The 20,505-nt window shown below is 39.1% G+C and overlaps 1 protein-coding gene across 2 annotated transcripts in view; it reads right to left on the bottom strand.

The window, feature by feature from the left end:
• rev3l (REV3 like, DNA directed polymerase zeta catalytic subunit) overlaps positions 1 to 20,505 on the bottom strand; it is a 262,433-nt gene that overhangs the window by 100,180 nt on the left and 141,748 nt on the right. For both annotated transcript variants that reach the window (XM_069887629.1, XM_069887630.1), the window contains 5 exons: positions 11,989 to 12,073; positions 11,770 to 11,906; positions 10,881 to 11,006; positions 9,369 to 9,615; positions 6,860 to 6,993 (listed from right to left, as the gene is read on the bottom strand). In XM_069887629.1, the coding sequence (XP_069743730.1) occupies positions 6,860 to 6,993; positions 9,369 to 9,615; positions 10,881 to 11,006; positions 11,770 to 11,906; positions 11,989 to 12,073 (729 nt within the window). The remainder of the gene's footprint in view (positions 1 to 6,859; positions 6,994 to 9,368; positions 9,616 to 10,880; positions 11,007 to 11,769; positions 11,907 to 11,988; positions 12,074 to 20,505) is intronic.

Here is a 20,505-nt window from a genome sequence, read left to right on the forward strand (position 1 = left end):
CAGGTCAAAGAGTGTCCTTTATGTAGCAAAGGCAAACCGTTCCTTGTAGATGTACTCAATAGTGGGGAGGGCTTTGCCTGGGATGTCCTGGCCTGTGTCCACTACCTTTTAAGCTCAAGGGTATTGGTGTTCCCATACCAGACTGAGATGCAGCCGGTCAGCACACTTTCCACCACACCTCTGTAGAAATTTGCTCGGGTTTCCGGTGTCATGCCATACCTCCACAAGCATCATCAACTAACATTTAAAAACTATTTGAACTATAAAATAAAAAATTGTGTATTTGCAAAATTCACTGTTCCCTTCAGAGCAGTGGTTAAAAACAAAATCTATATATAAAGTCAAAGCCTTTGGCACATCCCAGAAGATAAATATCAATAACATTTTGCTCTATCTTTGCTCCTCCTTAAAAGGCAAATAAAAATAAAATACACTAGAAAGCTTTGCCAGTTTAATTATCTTTGCTCAGCACAATGGTCAATATTCAAAAGATAAAAGGCAAACCCATTTGTAATATTTAACTCAAAGCTTAAGATGTATATCAGCCCCCAGTCAGATGTTTATTTTCAGTGAAAATTAATGGAGTATTTCAGGTTTCAACTCCACAGAGATTGATTTGTTAACAATGGCGATTAGTGGCAAAGAATTGTTGGGTAGTTGTTCATTAAATTTGCAACCTACAGGCTTCAAAATTCTTGAGAGTGAATTAAAAGAGGGTATGATTTAGAACATTTCTGCAAAGAAATGTTGTTCTCTGATTTTTCAGGTTACATTAACCCATGTCGCTTCCCTCGTTTACATTGAAAATATGCAGCCACTGCATTAACTCTGCATCAGGATTATTGCCTCATATTTTCCTGTTCTAAGCTCCTGGAGTCATTATAGTGAAAATGACAGTGAATATGAAAATTCTTCTTCTCAGTGCTGAGGATGACTTGCTTCAACTTCATTTCTAAAGATTGGAAGACACCAGAGTTTGAGTTTTATTTTAACACGAGTTTGAGCTTTTAAATAGGCTAACCACATGAAAGAATGAGGTCACAAAACCAGAGAATTGCAGATTACAGTGTTACAGATTATATTGTTATTTTATATGTAAATGTTTTTGGAAGATGTAGATTGTGGGGGTTTAGTGTAGGTTACTTCACAAACAAACATTGACATTTCACAAAAGACATCTCATTTGAGATGCAAGAGCTATGCATAAGCAGAGACCTCATGACCAGGGTGACTTTACAGAAACTTTGAAGAATTCCTATGTTGATTTCACAAGTAGGTGTTCTTTTTTCTTTTCTTTGGCTTGGCTTCGCGGACGAAGATTTATGGAGGGGGTAAAAAGTCCACGTTAATGGATTGATAAATGGACGATTATCTTTAAAGCAACAGATGGCCAGGCTCAAGAAACTGATTCTGATGCTAGCAATCTGGTTGCAGTTTGCTGTTCTAAGAGGGGTCATGTTGTTTTACAAATAGAGAGAGGACAGTAAATGTGATTATTTGGAGGGAGAGAGAGAGAAGGCAGTTCTACAATGGCTTTTGAGGCTGCAACAAGGCAAGCTGGCAGGCTTGTTAAAACCCCATTTTGAAGACGGGTTGTGAGTTCTGAGTTTAGCCTGTCCAAGAGGAAATGGCTGGCTAGAGTGTTTCTCCTGAAATAAGGGAAACAAGAGGAACTCTTTTGTGACCTGGAAGAAGAGGTTATCATTTAGAAAACCCATGATGAGGGAAGTTTCTTTGGCAAGACACTGAAGTGGCTGATTAGAGGGAATCAGTTTGTGTGTGTCCAATAAGCAACAATTTTCTCTCTCTGATATCAACAAGAACCCTCCTGAATAGTAACCTGGAAGCACCAGAGCATGGTGAAAATACATAAATTTTAAATTTTGTGCCCAGTATAAGAATTTCCTGAGACCAGTGAACTTGTGGAGGATTGAGAAACGATATTGGACTGTTAAGCAAAGAACTTTCCTGAACATACATACATTACATACACAAGTGTTTATAATTAGAAGGGGGTTAAGTTAATAGTAATAAGTAAAAGTTTTATCCAGTTTTTATGATTAAAGAAAATTAAAAGCAACTTTTGTTTAGGTAACCATTTATTGGTGAATTTCTATTGCTGCTGGGTTTTCGGATCCTCTGGACTTGTAACAATAAAAACCGGTTTTCTCAGCCCACTCTGTTCATACTGAATGTGATGCCTGTCTACGCTGATCCCATTTTCCTGGATGAGGCCAGTTTCCCTCTACCCCATTCCTATTCAAATAGCTTTTAAAATTAAATCTGCCTCCATTATCTCCTTTGGCACCATCTAGGTGGAAAAAACTTTTTCTTCAGAATTCTCTGTCTTGGGGAAAAAAAAGTATTCACCTTATCAATGGTCCTCGTGATTTTATAAACCTCTACAAGTTTGCCTCTGATGCTCTGGGGAATAAAGACCAGCATATATGACCTCTTCCTACAACTCAGATCCTCTAGTTCCTGGTGAATCTTCTCTGTACTCCTTCCAACTTGTTGAGGTAGCTCCTCTAACTGGGCAATCAGAACTTCATCCAGTACTCTTGTGTGGCCTCACTAACAATTTGTACAACTTGGTAAATAGGATCGACCATAAAACACAAGTCACAGGAGCAGAAATAGCACATCGAGTCTGCACCGTCATTTAATCAAGAGCAGATCAATTTTTCCACTCAGCTGTACTGCCTGGCCCCCTTCCCATAACCTTTGATAAACTAGCTAATCAATAATCTATCAATCTTTGCCTTAAATACATCCAACTAATTCTATTGATTCACCACCCTCTGGCTAAAGAAATTCTTCCACATCTCTGTGCTAAGTACCGGTTGACGCCCTCAATTCTGAAGTTGTGCGTGCCTTCTTGTCCTAGACTCTCCCACCATGGGAAACAACCTTTCTACATTAACTTGGTCCATGCCTTTCAACATTCAAAATGTTTCATTGGAATCCCCCCTCATTCTCCTAAATTCCAAAGAGTACGGGCCAAGAGATGTTAAACAATCCCCCTTTGATAACCCTTTCATTCATAGAGTCATCCTTGTAAACCTCCTCTGAACCCTCACTAACATCAGCACATCCTTTCCTAAATGAGGAGTTCAAAACTGCTCACAGTACTCCAAGTGAAGTTAGGTTACAATAAATGGGTATAATTGATAAAGCTTGTTCCCTTGTATCCTCATTTTCTCATATTTCGGTCCTCTCCCCACTTTCCCCCAGTGGAACAAGGACAGAGTCCCTTTGGTCCTCACTTTCCACGCTACCATCTTCCGCACATTATCTTCTGACACTTCCGCCAACTTCCAACATGATCCCATCAGCCACATCTTCTCCTGTCTGCTTTTCACAGGGATAAGTCTCTCTGAAACTCTCTAGTCTGCTCTTCTCTCCACTCTCACCATTTCACCGACATAAGCACTTCCTATGGTGTGCAAATCTTGTCCTTGTATCTCCCCTTTCTGTTCCAGTCACAGAGACAAACAAATATTCCAGGTGAACCAGAGCTTTACATGCATATCATCCAATCTAATCTACTGCATTCAGTGAACTCAGTGTAGACTGGACGGTTGCTTAACTGAACATTTATGCTCTGTTTGTGGGTCTAAACCTGAGCTTCATAGAGCCAAGCATTTCAACTCCCCAAACCATTTCTACAGTGACGTGGTTTTCCTCAGTCTCAACCATTGTCAGGTGAAACCAAACATAAACTTGAACACATCATATTCTCTCTGGACAGTCTTAAACCTAACGCATGAACATGGTTGATTTTCCTAACTATAGGTAACTCACATCCTCATCTGGTTCCACTGTTTTCATCTCACTGTTACCTATTCCTGCATTTACTTTATTTTTTTTTCTAGCTCCACCCCCCCCCCTCCACCACTCCATTCCCAGTGGTTCCTCCTTCTACCTGTCCCTCCACCTCTCACCTCTTCCCAGGTTCTTTCCCCTTTTATATACGTAATATCCTTTTCTTTTAGTCTTGATAAAGGGTCCAGACCTGAAATGTTAACTGACCATTTTTACCCATGTATGCTGCCCGACTTGTTGAGTTCCTCCAATAATTATTTATTTGTTCAAGATTCTAGTATCTGCAGTCTTTGTGTTTTTCCAGTAGGGTGAGCTGATGTCCTTTTTCTGTGCCATAGGATTCAGGCTTTCAACAAAAGGACTTCCTGTCTGATTTCTTTTATTGCAATGAATGCATTTGCCCACGTACATTTCTGACATACTTCCAGGTCAAGTTGACCAATGGAAGACACTGCAAAAGACAGTGCAAGCTGTCAAGAAAATGAACCTTTTTCTAAGCTCAGGTTCATTATGTGCACCCGAATGACTAAATGTTGTGCATTTATTATTGTCTTTTATACTGCATGGCAAAAGAACAAACATGCCATGTGCAACGTTACCTCTCCATGAAGCATTTTCAAAGTTTGGGAGAAAAATATTACTATTTTATTGCACCAAAATTGTTTGCTAACACAAATGTTTGGAAGTGAAAAGTGCCTTTAAAGGATTTAATGCCGTAGCAAGATCTTGAAGGGTGACAAACTACATTGCAGGGCAATATAGTTTTCTGGGTACACTTACAATTCCAACTGAGGTCAGATTCAAAAACACAGCATACAGTCAGGGTTTACAATCTTCACACATGACACCAGAAACACAAGAGAGAACTCCTGCAAGCGACCTCCATACTTTTATTTATAGCACAATTTCAGTTTTTTTGGTGCAAATAAAACTTGCAGATGCTAGACATCCAAGGCAAAATGGAAATTCTGGTAGTTTCTAGCAGGTTATGTGGCAATGTCGGAGAAAAAAAATAAGTTAATATCCCATCAACAGATAACAGATGGAAAGTGAGAAAACAAACATGTTTTAAGTTGCGTGGTGAATAGGAGTTGAGAAAATAGAGGAAATGTCATTGATAAGGGTGCAAACAAAAATTGTCAACATAACAGTTCTTTAAAAGCAGGTAGAGACAGAAAAGAAATTGAAATAAAAAGATATAGCCATATCCGTGAAGAGAAAGTGTTGTTAATGAAATTTTTAAATTCCATATAAAGTCTCAAGTTCTGAAATGTATTTACATGAAACATGAGGTGTTGTTCTTTATTGGATGTACAAGGTTGAAGACAGGTTTGAGATGGCATGGGACATAGAGTTAAAGTGATAGGCAATTGTAAGTTCTGGGTTACCTCTGCAGATTGAAGGGAAGTCTTTTGCAAAGCAAATACCTTATTTGCAACAAGTTTCTCCAATGTAGAGATAATTAGAAAAAAGAAATCACTGCAATTTGTAACTCTATTTTTGGCAACTATTACAAGACCAGACGACCCCAAAACCCAGCAGAAATAGATATTCACCAAGAAAAATGGTTACTTAAACAAAAGTTACAGGATCAAACTTTATCTTATCACTATTAACTTAACCCCCTTCTAATTCTAAGTGCACATGTAGGTAATGTGTATGTAAGTTATAAAAGTTCTTTGATTCACAATCCAATCTCATTTCTCATTCCTCCAAGTTCATTGGTTGCAGGCAATTCTTATACTGTGCCCAGAATTTAACATTTATGAAGTTCACCAGGCTTTGGTGCTTGAAAAGTAAATGGTTACTGCTCAGGAAGGTTCTTGTTGGTTGTCAGAGAGAGATTTGTTGTTCCTGGACACAAACTGATCCCTTCTAATCAGCCACTTCTGTGTCTTGCTGAAGAAACTTGCCCCATCAGGGTTCTCCAGATGATAACCTCTTTCTTTCAGGTCACCACAGAGTTCCTTCTTGTTTCTCTTATTTCAAGTGAAACATTAGGCAACTCCTTTTGTATGAACCACAAGGGCTTTAATCAGGCTGAACTAAGGATTACAACGTGCCTTCCAAATGGGGTTTTCCACAAGCTTGTCCTGTTCCAGTCCCAGCTGTTGCTGCTGACTGTAAAACTGCAGAGCTGAATTCTCTCTCTCTTGCTCTCTCTCTCTGCTTGCAAAACCACCACATGACCCTCTTAGAACAGCAAGTTCCCCTCCAGACAGCCTGCGGCTCCGACGGTTTCTTTCATCTGATGCCTCTTTGTAAACAATAATCCGTTAGTGAAGTCTCTTGGGCACTCTCCAAAGCCTTTGCAAAAGCTCTTGGAGCCGTCATGTCTAGCATGAGCAGAGCTCCAGCATTTTAAATAAGATCTGTCTTGAAATGTTTGTATGTGACCTACATTAAAAGACCTGCCCCAATTTATCTCCCCAAAAACGTATCTATAATCTGTCACACAAAGTCAAACATTAAAAAGACAGCCCTAACTTGTTTGATTTGGGACAATGCACAAAAGTGCTGGAGGAACTCCGCAGGTCATGCATTTCTGTGTATTATTCCAGTTCTCTCATATACTGTACACGCATACATACGTGTATACATACGTGGAACATGACAAGCTTGTGGAAAACTCCATTTGGAAGGTGCATTGTTATTCTTAGTTTAGGTGTTGTCAGAGGAAATCATTTCAACAAATTCAATTTTTTTCTTATAAAAGATGCTGTAAATTTTAAAGATTGCTCTTTTAAGTCAACGATCAAGATCTTGGATTTTTTGGGGGACAATAAATTTAAGAGTGCACACAGGCTTAGATATTCAGCACATTGCAAATAAGCAAATAGAGAAAGATCCAAATTTGAATCTTTGTACATGATGGAAGATAACCAGGAAACATGGAGATGCAGTTTTTACATCAGACTAGATATTCCATACCCAACAGCTAAAAGATTAATTCATCTTAGTGTTAAAATTAAGTGCTCGCCCTTTAATCCAATCGTGCTCTTCCACATACAAGAGGTAACAGCAGGTCACTTACCAGTGTTCTCATCTGCAGCCCCATCAAGCTGAGGAATAGAAAGGTTAGCCATCATGTTTCCATTTCCTATCTGACCATCAGAGAACGCATTATCTTCTTCTGAAGAGCAGTCACTTGCATTCTTTTCTGAAAATCTGAAAGATTTTTTTAAAGTAACTCTGCAAAAGTATTCACATGTTTCAAGAACACTAAACAGTATTCTACAACATAGGAAATAATGCGGCAGTCATGACCCATTTACCAAATACACTCAATTTCAGATTCAACCCACATTAAAAATCAAACAGGGTCTCCACCCTCATTACGGAATGTCAAAATGATTAAATTCGGTAGATTTTGGTAGTTATAAATTTTTAGAATTTTTTTTAGCTACAGGATATTCAAATTATTGAGTACTTTGCAACCTTCAATGTGATTTGATCAAGACAACAGGCAAGCAAAAGGGTAGTGGCTGTGGAGATGATAAAAACAGTGCCAAGACCAATTAGTGAGGGCCTATTTAGCTATCTCTGGGCATCTCAATGTTCATTTTCACAAATGAAGGCTCATACAAGACAGTTTTACAAGGAGTCAGATAAAAGAGGGCAACAGAGCAGTGTATCTTGGTGCAATTTGCACATTTGGATATAGAAAACAAATCCAACAATAGATATCATGCCAAAAGGCAGTGGTGTCGATCTGGATGTAGCCCTGATTAAGAGAGTAACTAACAAAATTTCTGACAAAGCTGGATAACAGTGGAGAAGAAATGGAAGAGAGACAATCTCCTGTGGCCTGCAAAAAAAATACAAGGAGTAAATAATTCACCCAGTCAGAAATGACATTCTCAGCCATCTATACATTACAACGAATGCCAACAAAATTAAAGAAATTGAAATAATGATGTAGATCACAAAGACATGTAAGGAAATATGTATAATTATCCTTCAAAAGGGAAGAGAATGAGATCGCTTGACCAAAGATCTTATCCTGACTTCAAATTTGATGCTGATTTTAAAAAGGAGAAATATCAGCTGACATGTTTGGGGCACAAATATTTAGACTAGGATAACTGAATATGTAATATCTACTTTTTGTATTTATTGTCTTAACTCAAGAATACTAATGCAGATTATTTTTTTTTACAAAGTATCTATTCAGCTGTAGCAAGAAATTTGGAGCAAGTGTACATAGTGCATATTGGACAAACTTGTTATCAGAACTTGGTGAAAGGTCATAAATGCAGGAGCTCCTTGAGGCTGTTTGCTTATTGATTCAGGGTGGTCAAAGCTGAATTATAAATTAACACCATCTGAGTGTCTTGGCTCACATATCTTTTGTACAGCAAAAGAAAATTAGATTCATCTTTTTAATATAATTGAGCCATTTTTAATGGCTTTTTTATGTAAGAGAAAAATTTCACATTTATTATTGCTTCTTGTTTGTGGAATGACTTCAATTTAACATAACATCCTCTGGTCATAGGAACATAGGAAGTAGGAACAGGAGTAGGCCAAAAATGGCCCATCGAGCCTGCTCCGCCATTCAATACGATCATGGCTGATCTAATTTATGACCTAACTCAACCTACCTGCCTTCTCCCCATTTCTAGAATTCATGAATAAGTCATGAGCACAGGATGAGCCAAAGGAAAATGGTGGATGTCTATGTAGTGCCAGATGAAGGTAGACAAAGACGATGTGGTCAAACGATATTCATGGCTTTTATTAGCAGAAACTTCTGGTACAATAATGAAAGACAATGGGTGCATACACAGTTATACCCAAAGGGAGTGTCCTCAACGGTAGAGATAATGCACAGCCAATGTTAGTACAGCAAGGGTTGCCAGAAGGGAGACAGGCAGCTCGCAGAGATTCACCACAGTCTGAAAGTTGAGTGAACAGGAAGGAAAAGAGATTTAGGTTAATGGTGAAGGGAAAACAAAGGTGGCAACATTTGCAGAAAATAAACTGCTAAAATGAGAAAGAAATCTCTGTACAGCTAAAAGGTGGAAAGGAATGGTAAAGGGTTTAAATGAAGTGATTGGTAAGAGCAACATGTCAGAGCTCATACTTTGAAGAGGTCCAATGTTGGTCATCTATTCAAATCCTATGACAGCAGCTGGGAAATTAAAGTAAATTTGGAATGAAAGTTTGTATCAGTAACAATGAATCGGACGGAAACAAAAATCCAGAAGGCAAAGTACTTATGTTATATTTGAAATCTGAAATAAAAACAGAAAATGCTGGAAATACTCAACAGCTCTGGAAGCTTCTATGGAGAAAGAAACAGAATTAATGTTTCAGGTCAATGTCATTTCACCAGATGGATTTTTAAAACATACTCCAAAAGAAGGAATCTGCCACCCTTATTTGGTTTGGATTCAGATCAGAGGGTGTTAGGAATGGACATTAAATTCACATTTTTCAATGAGCAAAAAATGACTAACATTAACTTCTTAAAAACCAAATGACAGAAAGTACTCTGCATGTCCAAGAGTTTAATGCTCTATAATCAATAAATTTCATACCTCATTTTCCTAACATGATCCAGAAGATCACCATCCCATCGCTGAGTCATTATCACACTAAGTTCCATCTCTTCTTTCTGAACTTCAGGTTCATTTTCTTCATCGTCACTATTCTGTTGGTAGCTGTGGTCTCCTGAAGGATGTTGCTGTGAAGATCTACCAGGTGCAAATGGGGTTCTTGCAATGCCATACTCATCTTCCTCCAGTCCAGCTAACAGATGAACCAGTGCCTGGTCCTGACTGGCATCTATTTAAACAACCAATATTGAAGATATGTCATTTTGGAAATAACAAAATAAAACCCACATGACTAAATATGCAGTAGTCCCATTTTCATAGCAATGATATTGTCTTTCACAACAGTAAGATTTATATTTTGAGCAAAGGAGTAAGAAGGAAAGAATTGTATTGAGAGTAGGAAAAATGGGTAAGGCAAATGAGCCAAGGGAGAAGCATGAAGGAAGTGAGAATGAGAGTGGATAAAAGCCCACTTGTTTTACAGCAGATAATTAAAGCCATTTTGTGTAAACAAGACTTGAGTTTTCACTGAACATTTATTTTTTTTAAAATCAAATTTTGATAAAGTGGGGACAAGGGCAACAAGGTTATTTAAACCACAATTAGCAGTTTAAGAATAAACTAGTTCACCCTAAAATGAAAAATTACTAAGGGAAGAGAGTCAAAGTCAGAGATTTGAACTTCATGGGAGGTGGTAATGAACTAAGAGAATGTGGCAGACAGTAAACTATTCACTTTAATTTAGCATTAAAAACAAAAAAAATCAAAGCTTTAAGTTTAAATAATTCAAATGTCCATGAAATATCTCAAAGCAAGGATGACCATTGTACTAACTACTACTGATGTTTTATCTCTGCTCTAGCAGATGGGCTCCTGTTTTAAAGCCGTATATCACAGAAAAAGGACTTTTGACCCATCATGTCATGCTGTCCATCAAATATGCACCTATACTAATCTAATTTACAAGCACTCAGCCCATTGTCTTCTATGTGTTGATGATTCGAGTATACTCATCTACATACTTCTTCAATGTTTTGAGAGTACTTATCTCTACCACCTTTGCAGGCAGCATATTTCAGATTACCACCACCTCTGGGTGAAAAGAAAATCTTCCTCACAGTTCCCTCCAAGCCTCTTACCTACTTAAGCCTATGCCCTCTGGTCTTAAGACACCTCTGCCACAGGGAAAAGATACTGTTTCTCTCTCTCTGCCTCTCATAGTTTTGTAGTTGCCCACCAGATCCTGCTCTGTTGCTTCTACTACAAGAACCCCCCCCAGCCTATCTAGCCTTTCCTCACCACCAAATCCTTCCATCACAGGCACCATCCTGGTGAATCGTCTCTGCAGCACAATCTCCTCTTTAATTTATATAAACATTCATTGCAGGAAATCTTTCCAAGGGACACTTCTACTTCAATGGATGGAATAGGAGCTTTCAAATTTGTCAAATATTACTGTGACACAAAACAGATGTTAAATCTTAAAATACTCACTGAGAATTGGATTCTGAATTAACCTTTGTGATGAGGTAAGAAACGTCTGACTGTTATCCATTATATTTAGAATAGTTTCTTCATCAACTATTGCTTCTTCAGTCTCTGCATCCCTTTGGCTCTCTCCTTTGTGAGGTCAGATGTGGAATTGGAGGAAAGATTTAAATTTTTTATTTTGAAAAGCATACATTTACAAAAGGTCTACTTTGTGAAAAGACACCCAATAAATGTATTTCTTTAATTCCCAGTCATTTGAACTCACATAACTTGTATTATACATTTTAGATATCAAAGGAGAATATGCCATAAAACTCTTAACAATAAAATATAAGCTTAGGCAGAAGAAATTTTGAAAACTTTCTTGATATTAGAGTAGAAATTGAACATCCTTTGTAAGAGGGCTCAGAGAAAATTATCTTGGAAGATATTATCTTAGTATAAGGATAAATTATCCTGTTAGACTAATAGGAGTTTTACCCATCCACTTTGGATGTTAGTAGCAGCTCCAATATATATCCATTTGAAAACAAAATAATAAAAATGTTAAGCATTGTTGAAATAATTTAATATACAGTAAAATTCCTGTTATCCGGAATTCAAGCATCCAGCAAGAAAAAAAACAATTGCAGAAAATAAATATTTAAAAATACAAAAGTTTTAAATTGGCGCTCCCTGCAGTCAATTTGCCAATATGCAATAAGCAACATACAAACTCAAGCAACTGGCAAATTCACCTATCCAGCATCTATCAATTTCCATAGGTGCCGGACACCAGGGAGTTTTACTGTACATTAGAGCAATTCTTAATTGAGAAACCGACAGCAAACAAATCACAGACCTCACAACAAATAATAATTTGGATGCAGTCTTATCAAATAATGTTATGTACCTTGCTTATCATTATGTATCTCAATCAGATTGGCAGGTGTACAGGAGATGGTTTCGGATGACAATGCATCAATGTGCAAGGTCAAATTTGAAGGTAGCAATTCAAATTCTTCATTTTCCACAGACGGGTACAAAAATCTAATTTTAATCAGAAAAGATGGTTTTAAAGCTTTTTCAAAATGATGAAAATTAAATAAATGAGGAAAGAGAAGTTTCTTACGCAGAGTAGTCATTCTGCTGCAAAATCTCCTTTATTCTTCGTTGGAAGATCCTTTCACTCTCTGTAATTTGCACAGATCCACGATCTACAAATAAAAAAATCAACATCATAAGTACATCTAATGTAAATAATTCACTGGATGCAAAACACTTTGGGTCACCATGAAAATTTCATAAACACTCTTATGTGGTGGGTTTTTGTTTTCGAAGAATGTTGCCTCATGGGATTCTGTGATTCAAATCCTGGCAAAATTAAAATATTAAATTAAATAATACTATTAATATTGAATTACAAAGGCAGCTAATCGTTTTTTGTGTTTTTTTCCCCCCAAAAACAACAAATACATTACTGCAATTACTGAATATAGGCATAGCATTAATGAGTTCAGTAGGTTATTAATGAAAAAATGGATAGCAGTGTGATTCTTCTGTTGTAATTTTCTTCGTTCTTCCTTGCTGTGGGATTATGAAAATTTGCCATTTCATCCACAGCAATCCCCAACATCAAGCCCTGTGTTCTTTATTCGCAAAGATTCCCAGTACATTTTGAATTTTATCATTCAAAAGCCACAATTATTAGATGGTGATACAAGAAATAATTCCTTTTTAGAACAAAAGACTTCTTGTAGAAGGGCTCAGGCCCAAAATGTAAACTGCCTCTTGCTTTCTATGAATGGTGCATGACTTGCTGAATTTCTCCAGCACTTTTGTCTCGTGCACTAGACCCCTGCGTATTCAATTCAGTAGATCGAATGGCCTTCTAATTCTCGAGGTTATACACATTCAGACAATAATGAAGCTGCTCACATAGGTATTTAGAAAGCCATTCATAACCAGGATTTCAGGAACACAGCAATCACTGGTTCTCCTATTTCTTCTCCACATCTGCAAAAGATACAAAAGATAAAAGCACATAATCTCACTTACACCTATGAAAACTAAGCAAATTCCCAAATTGAGACTTATCACATGACTTATTCAGCCGCTATGTATTATAAGGTTCCATCAGCTGAATCAGGTTTAAAAAATGGCAGCACTGCAGGAGCTGCTGCAACAGGAGCACTGCCGCTGGTGCAGACCTGGCGAGAGCATGGAGGGGAGTTGCAGTGCTGCTCTGAAAGGTCCTACTGCCCAGTTCAACTGTAAATAGCTCTGTATAAGCTTTATATGGCTTGTTAAAGGAGCCAACAGTGGCTTATTTTAAAATCTTGCAACGGCGGGTTCTGGGCCCAGTTGAACTGTAAATAGCTCTGTATAAGCTTTATATGGCTTGTTAAAGGAGCCAACAGTGGCTTATTTTAAAATCTTGCAACGGCGGGTTCTGGGCCCAGTTCAACTGTAAATAGCTCTGTATAAGCTTTATATGGCTTGTTAAAGGAGCCAACAGTGGCTTATTTTAAAATCTTGCAACGGCGGGTTCTGGGCCCAGTTCAACTGTAAATAGCTCTGTATAAGCTTTATATGGCTTGTTAAAGGAGCCAACAGTGGCTTATTTTAAAATCTTGCAACGGTGGGTTCTGGGCCTGAGACAGCAGCCTCAAGGTGTTACAGACTCTGGGGAAGCAGAGCACCAGTGATGAGACTAACCCCTGTTGAGAAGGACAAGTAGAGGAGATGAACCTATGGGACGGTGACCACAGTGGTGGACCAGCGAGGTGCTCTGTGGCTGAAGGACACGCACAGGCAGTGCTGAGCTGTTGACAACTCGAGGCAAGGAACCCGTGCAGGGTGTGGACTGCTGGCAACTGGCTTGAGACTGGCGGAAGTGGGTATCAGGTATTAGAACCGGGATGCAAGAGGGTGCCGATGACGCAGAAGGCTTCCTGATCGCTTCAGAGGTTCATATCTGAATCTCAGGTTGCCAATGGTTTGGGCTGAATTCTGTGTGGCTGCAGGAGTGCTAGAGGTGAATCCACTGGCATTCAAAAAATCTGTGGGGGCTCTCTTTCTCCGACTGTAAAGGGCATCTGGCAATTTCTGCTGATGGTGAATCTGTCTTACACAAATTTTGCCTATTACACCTATTTTATTACATGACGACAAGGGAATCTTGATGCCACCAAGCTACCCTTGATGATGGACATGGATGACCCCTACCCAGAGTTCTTTTTAAGACTATACCAATCGTGGTGCCACATGGTGATCAGGAAGCACATCATCAGCTGAGGGAGGCGGCTCAATGTTAGTAATTCAGTTTCCCTACTGGTATCCAATGCTTTGAGACTCTGTTATCCTGAGGCAATATTAAGTGCATCCTGAAATTCTTGATTTCTATTGCAGTGCCTTGTTGGTGAAACGAGGCAAATCCAGAAACAGTGATAGAAGTTTAAGGATTTCTGTCCAAGTAATTAATTGTGTTGCTGTTTGAATAAATCATGGGATGTCTCCATTTGGAATTTTCCTAGTTTCATAGGTTTAAGTGAGATTATGTGCTTTTGTCATTTGTATCTTTTGGGTCTGTGGCAACTGGTGAGAAGAGCAAAACAAGGAAAAATCTACTAAACCTTGTCCTTGCTAGTAGATTATTTATTCATACTTCCATGAAATGATTGATAGGATTGACTAACATGCAGAGTCTGTGGAGATTAAAGCTGGTCCTCCCCAAGGAGGCTCTCTGATGTGGTGTGTGGCATTCCTATTCCTAAATAGGACAGATTCAAGAGCAACATTCAGTGTGGGCAATAATCCTCAGTATCATCCTAATTGCAGATGACAAAGTACTCCAGAACTGGTTGTTCCTTTAACCAAGCAGCTGAATTACATAACTTGCATCTACCACATGTAGGAAAATCCTGTCCCAAGCAGCAATACGAATCTAATCCAACTATCACTCCATCAGTCTATTCTTTTTTTAAAAAATTCTTTATTTATCGCATTATGAACCGTATCAACCAATATATTTACAGATGCATCTCTTTAAATATTCACACTGAGATTTTCTTATTTTTCTCCCATCCCTCCCTCCCCCCTTCCCATCCCCCTCCAAAAAGAGTAAATATTAAACATATAAAATACAATAAAACAATATCTTCATACAAAAGGAATACAAACAAAAAAGATGTGTCATCTACTTATACACGTTAAATCTGATCGTGTTCATCTTCTTATCATTTTAGGTGGTGGTGGTCCGAGGCCTGCTCTTTCTGTTATGTTCCATATATGGTTCCCAGGTTTTTATAAACATTGTAACTTTGTCTTTTAAATTATATGTGATTTTTTTTCCCCAATGGGATACACTTAAATTTGGTTATATATTCCATTAATGTTTATAGTCATATAGTCCATCTTATATCATTATTTTCACTTCTTTTCCGTCTCTTCACCACCTTCATCCCCTTTTTTCCATTACTGTTTTTTAAGTTTTCCTTTTTAATCTCAATATATGACAACGCATTTAGACAAGAAATATCCCAACAATCCCTACAATCAATAACCCTTTAACTCCAAATGAACCTCCCCTCCTTGGATTGCCTCCTGTCCCTTGACGGCAACCACAACTCCCCTTTCCATTCGGTTTGCGAACTTACTCGCAAGCGTCAACTGATTTCCCACCCCTAGCCCCCCCCAGAGAACACCATTTTCCTATATATATAAAACAAAGCTCTCTCTTTTTTTCCCCCCTTCTATCCATCTTTAAATCTTTATATATACATTATCTTTTACTTTATATTTTTGTATATTTTCTTGCCGGTCATCCTTCTTGTCACTCCTCCTCCTTTCTCCTGTCCTGCAAATATTCAGCAAATTCTTGGGCTTTCTTTGGGTCCGAGAACAGTCTATTCCGTTCCCCAGGGATAAATACTTTGAGTCCTGCTGGATGTCTTAATATAAAATTATAACCTTCCTTCCATAAGATTGTTTTTTGCCATGTTGAATTCCAGTCTATCCTTTAACATTACAAATGCCCAGTGGAGTATTTATTGGCATCAATTACTTACTTATTAAAAAGACTTTTCAATTATACAAGTTGTATTCTGGAAAGACCATTTTATTTTGGACCTCATTATTGTTCATGCTTTAACTGAGCACCTTGAGTAGAGTTCAATGGGCAAGGTAAATGTGGTGGTCATCTGAAGCAGGAGCAGTTGGCCTCAGCCTCTCAAACATGCACCAGCACTTGATAATATCACACATCTGGTTCCAACCTCAGTTCAGCATCCCTATTTACCTGCTGTATCCTTTCACATTCCCTATAACTCCCACCAGCTGATCATGCATTAATGTAAAAAATATTCGAAGACTGAGAGCTCAAAAAACTCAAACCTCTGGGAGAAAATATTTCATCTAATTTGCATTTTCAATGGTGACTTCGATTTTTATGTGCAACTCCTAGTTTCAGATTCTCCCAAAAGAGGAAACATCCTCTTCATGTAAAGATCCATTCTCTAAACTGCAGTACATACATGTCTCACTTGACCAACCTTGCCTCACAAGAAAAATGTCCCATTCCAGGTACTAATCCAGTAAACCTTTTCTGAACTGCATTAACATTATTTTCTGATAAAACCTTTTATATTTAATTTCCCCAATATTCCATTCCGAATAAGAGAAAAATAAGACCACCATGCTCAAAAGAACATGAGAAATAAGAGGAGGAGTTGGCCATCTGGCCTGTCGCATGTACTTTGCCATTCAAATAAGATTATGGCTGATCTGATCATTGACTCAACTCCACGTACCTACCTTTTCCCCATATCCATTAATTCCTTTTTTATGTAAAAATCTATCCAACTGAACCTTAACTATGTTTAATGAAGTCACTTCAACTGCTTCCTTGGGAAGAGAATTCCACAGATTCACTACTCTCTGGGGAAAATAGTTTTCCCTCATCTCCATCTTAAATCTAATCCCCTGAATCTTGAAGCTGTGTCCCTAGTTCTGGTCTCACCTACCAGTGAAAACAATTTTCCTGTCTCTTTCTTATCTATCCCTTTCATAATTTTATGTTTCTATAAGATCTCCTCTCATTCTTGTGAATTCAAGTGAGTATAATCCCAGGTGATATAGTCTCTCCTCGTATGTGAATCCCCTCATCTCTGGGATCAACCTGGTGACCCTCCTCTGGACTACCTCCAAGGACAGTATATACTTTCTCAAGAATGGAGAACAGAAGTGCCCACAGTTCTCCAGGCGCAGCCTCACCAGTACCTTGTACAGTTCCAGCATGACCTCCCTGATCTTGAATTCAATTCCTCTAGTGATGAAGGCCAACACTCCATTTGGCTTCTTAATAACCAGTTGTACCTGCAACCCAACTTTTTGCGATTCATGCACATGCATTCCCAAGTCCTTATGCATTACACCACGCTGCAGTCTTTCACTATTTAAATAATAATCTGCTCTTGTATTTTTCCTACCAAAATGGATGCCCTTGCATTTTGTAGCACTCCATCTGGCAGACCTTTGCCCACTTACCTAACTTAACTATATCCTTCTGCAGTCTCTCCATATCCTCTACACAATTTGCTTTTCCACTCATTTAATATCATCTGCCAACTTGGCTACCCTACACTCTGTCCCCTCTTCCAAATCATCAAGGTAAATGGTGAACAGCTACAGGCCCAGCACCGACCCCTGTGGCCCCTCACTTACCACTGTCTGACAATCAGAAGAACTCCCATTTATCCCAACACTCTGCCTTCTGTCAGTTAACCAATCCTCAAACCATGCCAATATATTTCCCCCGACTCCATTCATCTCTATCTTATTGCTAAGTCTCTTGTGCGACACCTTATCAAGCGCCTTCTGGAAATCCAAATATACAACATCAACCCGTTCTCTTCTATCAACTGCACTGATTATATTCTCAAAGGACTCTAGCAAGTTTGTGAAACAAGACCTGGCCTTTCTGGATCCATGCTACGTCTGCCTGATAGAACCTCTTCGTTCTAAATGTCTCGCTATTTCATCCTTAATGACAACTTCAAACATTTTCTCGACGACAGATGTTAAGCTAACTGGCTGATAGTTACCCATCTTCTGTCTACATCCCTTTTTAAAAAGTGGCATGAGATTTTCCGTCTTCCAATCTGCCAGGACCTGCCCAGAATCCAGAGAATTTTGGTAAATGACGCATCAACTATAACTTCCACAAAAAAAAAAACTATAACTTCCACCATTTCCTTAGATACCCTGCGATGCATCCCATCAGGACCAGGGGATTTGTCCGCTTTCAGTCCCATTAGTTTGCTCATCACTCTCTCTTTTGTAACAATTATTTTATCGAGGCTCTCACCTACCTTCGCATCCCTATCACCAACCACCCTTTGGCATGCTGGACGTGTCTTCCACTGTGAAGACTGACACAAAATATCTATTCAACGCCTCGGCTATTTCCTCATTACTCAATATCAATCTCCCTTTCTCATCTTCCAAGGGATCCACGTTGACTCTAGCCACCCTCTTCCGTTTTATATATTTATAACATTTTTTGCTCTCTGTTTTTATACTTTGTGCTAATTTACTTTCTTACCTTTCCCTATTTCTCATTTAGTTGTCCTTTGTTACCTTTTAAAGTTTTCCAAATCCTTCAGTTTCCTACTACTCTTGGTGACTTTATACACGAGTTTTTAATTTTATTCTTTCCTTTATTTCCTTAGTTAGCCAAGGCTGACTCTTCCCTCTATTCTGCCCTTATTTTTAAACAGGAATGTATTTTTGTTGAGCACAGTGAAAAATCTCTGAAACTCTTCAATTGTAACTCAACTGTTCTGCCAAATAGCCTGGGCTCCCAGCCAACCCTGACCAATTCCTCCCTCATCCTGTTGTAATTTCCCCTGTTCAAGCATAATACATTGGTTTTAGATCTAACTATTGCATCTTCCATCTGTATGAGAAATTCAATCATACTATGATCGCTCTTTCCACGAGGGACCCTAACTACTAGATCGTTAAATTTTACCTATCTCATTACACATTACTAGATCTAAAATAGCATTTTCCCTTGTTGCTTCCTTAACATGTTGCTGAAGAAAGCTATCACAGATGCATTCTATGAAGTTATCCTCAGAACTCCCTCGACCAACTTGATTTTCCCAATGTAAGTGGAAGTTAAGGTCCCCCATGACAAATGCCGTTCCGTTCTTACATGCCTCCGCTATCTCTCGGTCAATTGCCTGTGCCACTGTGCTACTGTTATTTGGTGGGCCATAGACAACTCACACCTGTGATTTTTTCCCCTTTACTATTCTTAATCTCTACCCAGATGGACTGAACATTTTGCTCCTTATATCGTCTCTCACTATTGTCCTGTTCTCCTCCTTGATTAAGAGCGCCACCCCACCACCTTTACCTTCCTGTCTATCTTTTTGTACTACCTGATACCCTTGAATATTTAATTCCCAATCATGCCCACCTTGTATCCGTGTTTCTGTGATGGCACTAAATCATCTGCCTGGGGACTGATTTGCACCTCAAGTTCACTAACCTTGTTTCTAATTCTATGGGCATTCAGATAAAGCTCATTGTCCTTTTAGAATTAGTCGTCTCTGCATCTTTTGGTTTTGACTTTTCCTCCCTCTATTTTTCTTCTTCTCTTTCCTAACTCTAGCTTTGGTCACTGTACCACCTTCCTCATTCTTTCTTTGTAGGGTCCCATCCCCCTGCCCCATTAGATTAAACCTTTCCCAACACCACTAACAAAAGGTCTCCCTAGGACATTGATCCTGGCCCTGCTCAGATGTGAACCGTCCGACTTGTACTGGTCCCACCTGCCCCAGAACCGGTTCCAATGCCTCAAGAATCTGAAACCCTCCCTCCTGCACCACTGTTCAAGCCACATATTCATTCTAACTATCCTGCTATTTCTACTCTGACGAGCTTGTGGCATCAGTAATAATTCTAAGATTATTACTTTTGAGGTCCTACTCCTTAATTTATCTCTTAACTCCCTAAATTCAGCTTGTAGGACCTCATCTGCTTTCTTCCTCTATCATTGGTACCAATATGGACCACAACAGCCAGCTGTTCACCTTCCCCTTTCTGAATGTCCTGCAGCTGCTCTGAGGCATCCCTGACCCTTGCACCTGGGAGGCAACACACCATCTGGGATTCCCATTTGCAGCCACAGATGCTCCTGTCTGTTCCCCTTTACTGTAGAACCCCTATAGGAACTTTTTTTCCCGCCCTCTTGCAACAGCAGAGCCACTCACGATGCCATGATCTTGACAACTGCTGCCTTCCCCTGATGCGCCATCTCCCCCAACAATATCCAAAGTGGTATATCTGTTTTGGAGCGAGGTGACCACAGGAGACTCCTGCACTACCTTCCCGTTACTGCTCTTGTGTTGGTCTTCTCTTCTCTCTTAAGCTGCAGTGTGACTAAGTCACTAAATGTGTGATCCACCATATTCTCTGCATCCCGGATGCTCCAAAGTGAGTCCAAGCGCAGCTCCAGTGCCATCATGTAGTCTATCAGGAGTTGCATCTAGACATACTTCCTGCATTATGTAGTCCTCAGGGAGACTGTCAGTCTCCCTGAGTTCCCACATGGCACAGGAGGAGCATGACACAGGTCGGA

Source organism: Narcine bancroftii, chromosome 6 (assembly GCF_036971445.1).
Source record: "Narcine bancroftii isolate sNarBan1 chromosome 6, sNarBan1.hap1, whole genome shotgun sequence".
NCBI classification, from domain to species: domain Eukaryota; kingdom Metazoa; phylum Chordata; class Chondrichthyes; order Torpediniformes; family Narcinidae; genus Narcine; species Narcine bancroftii.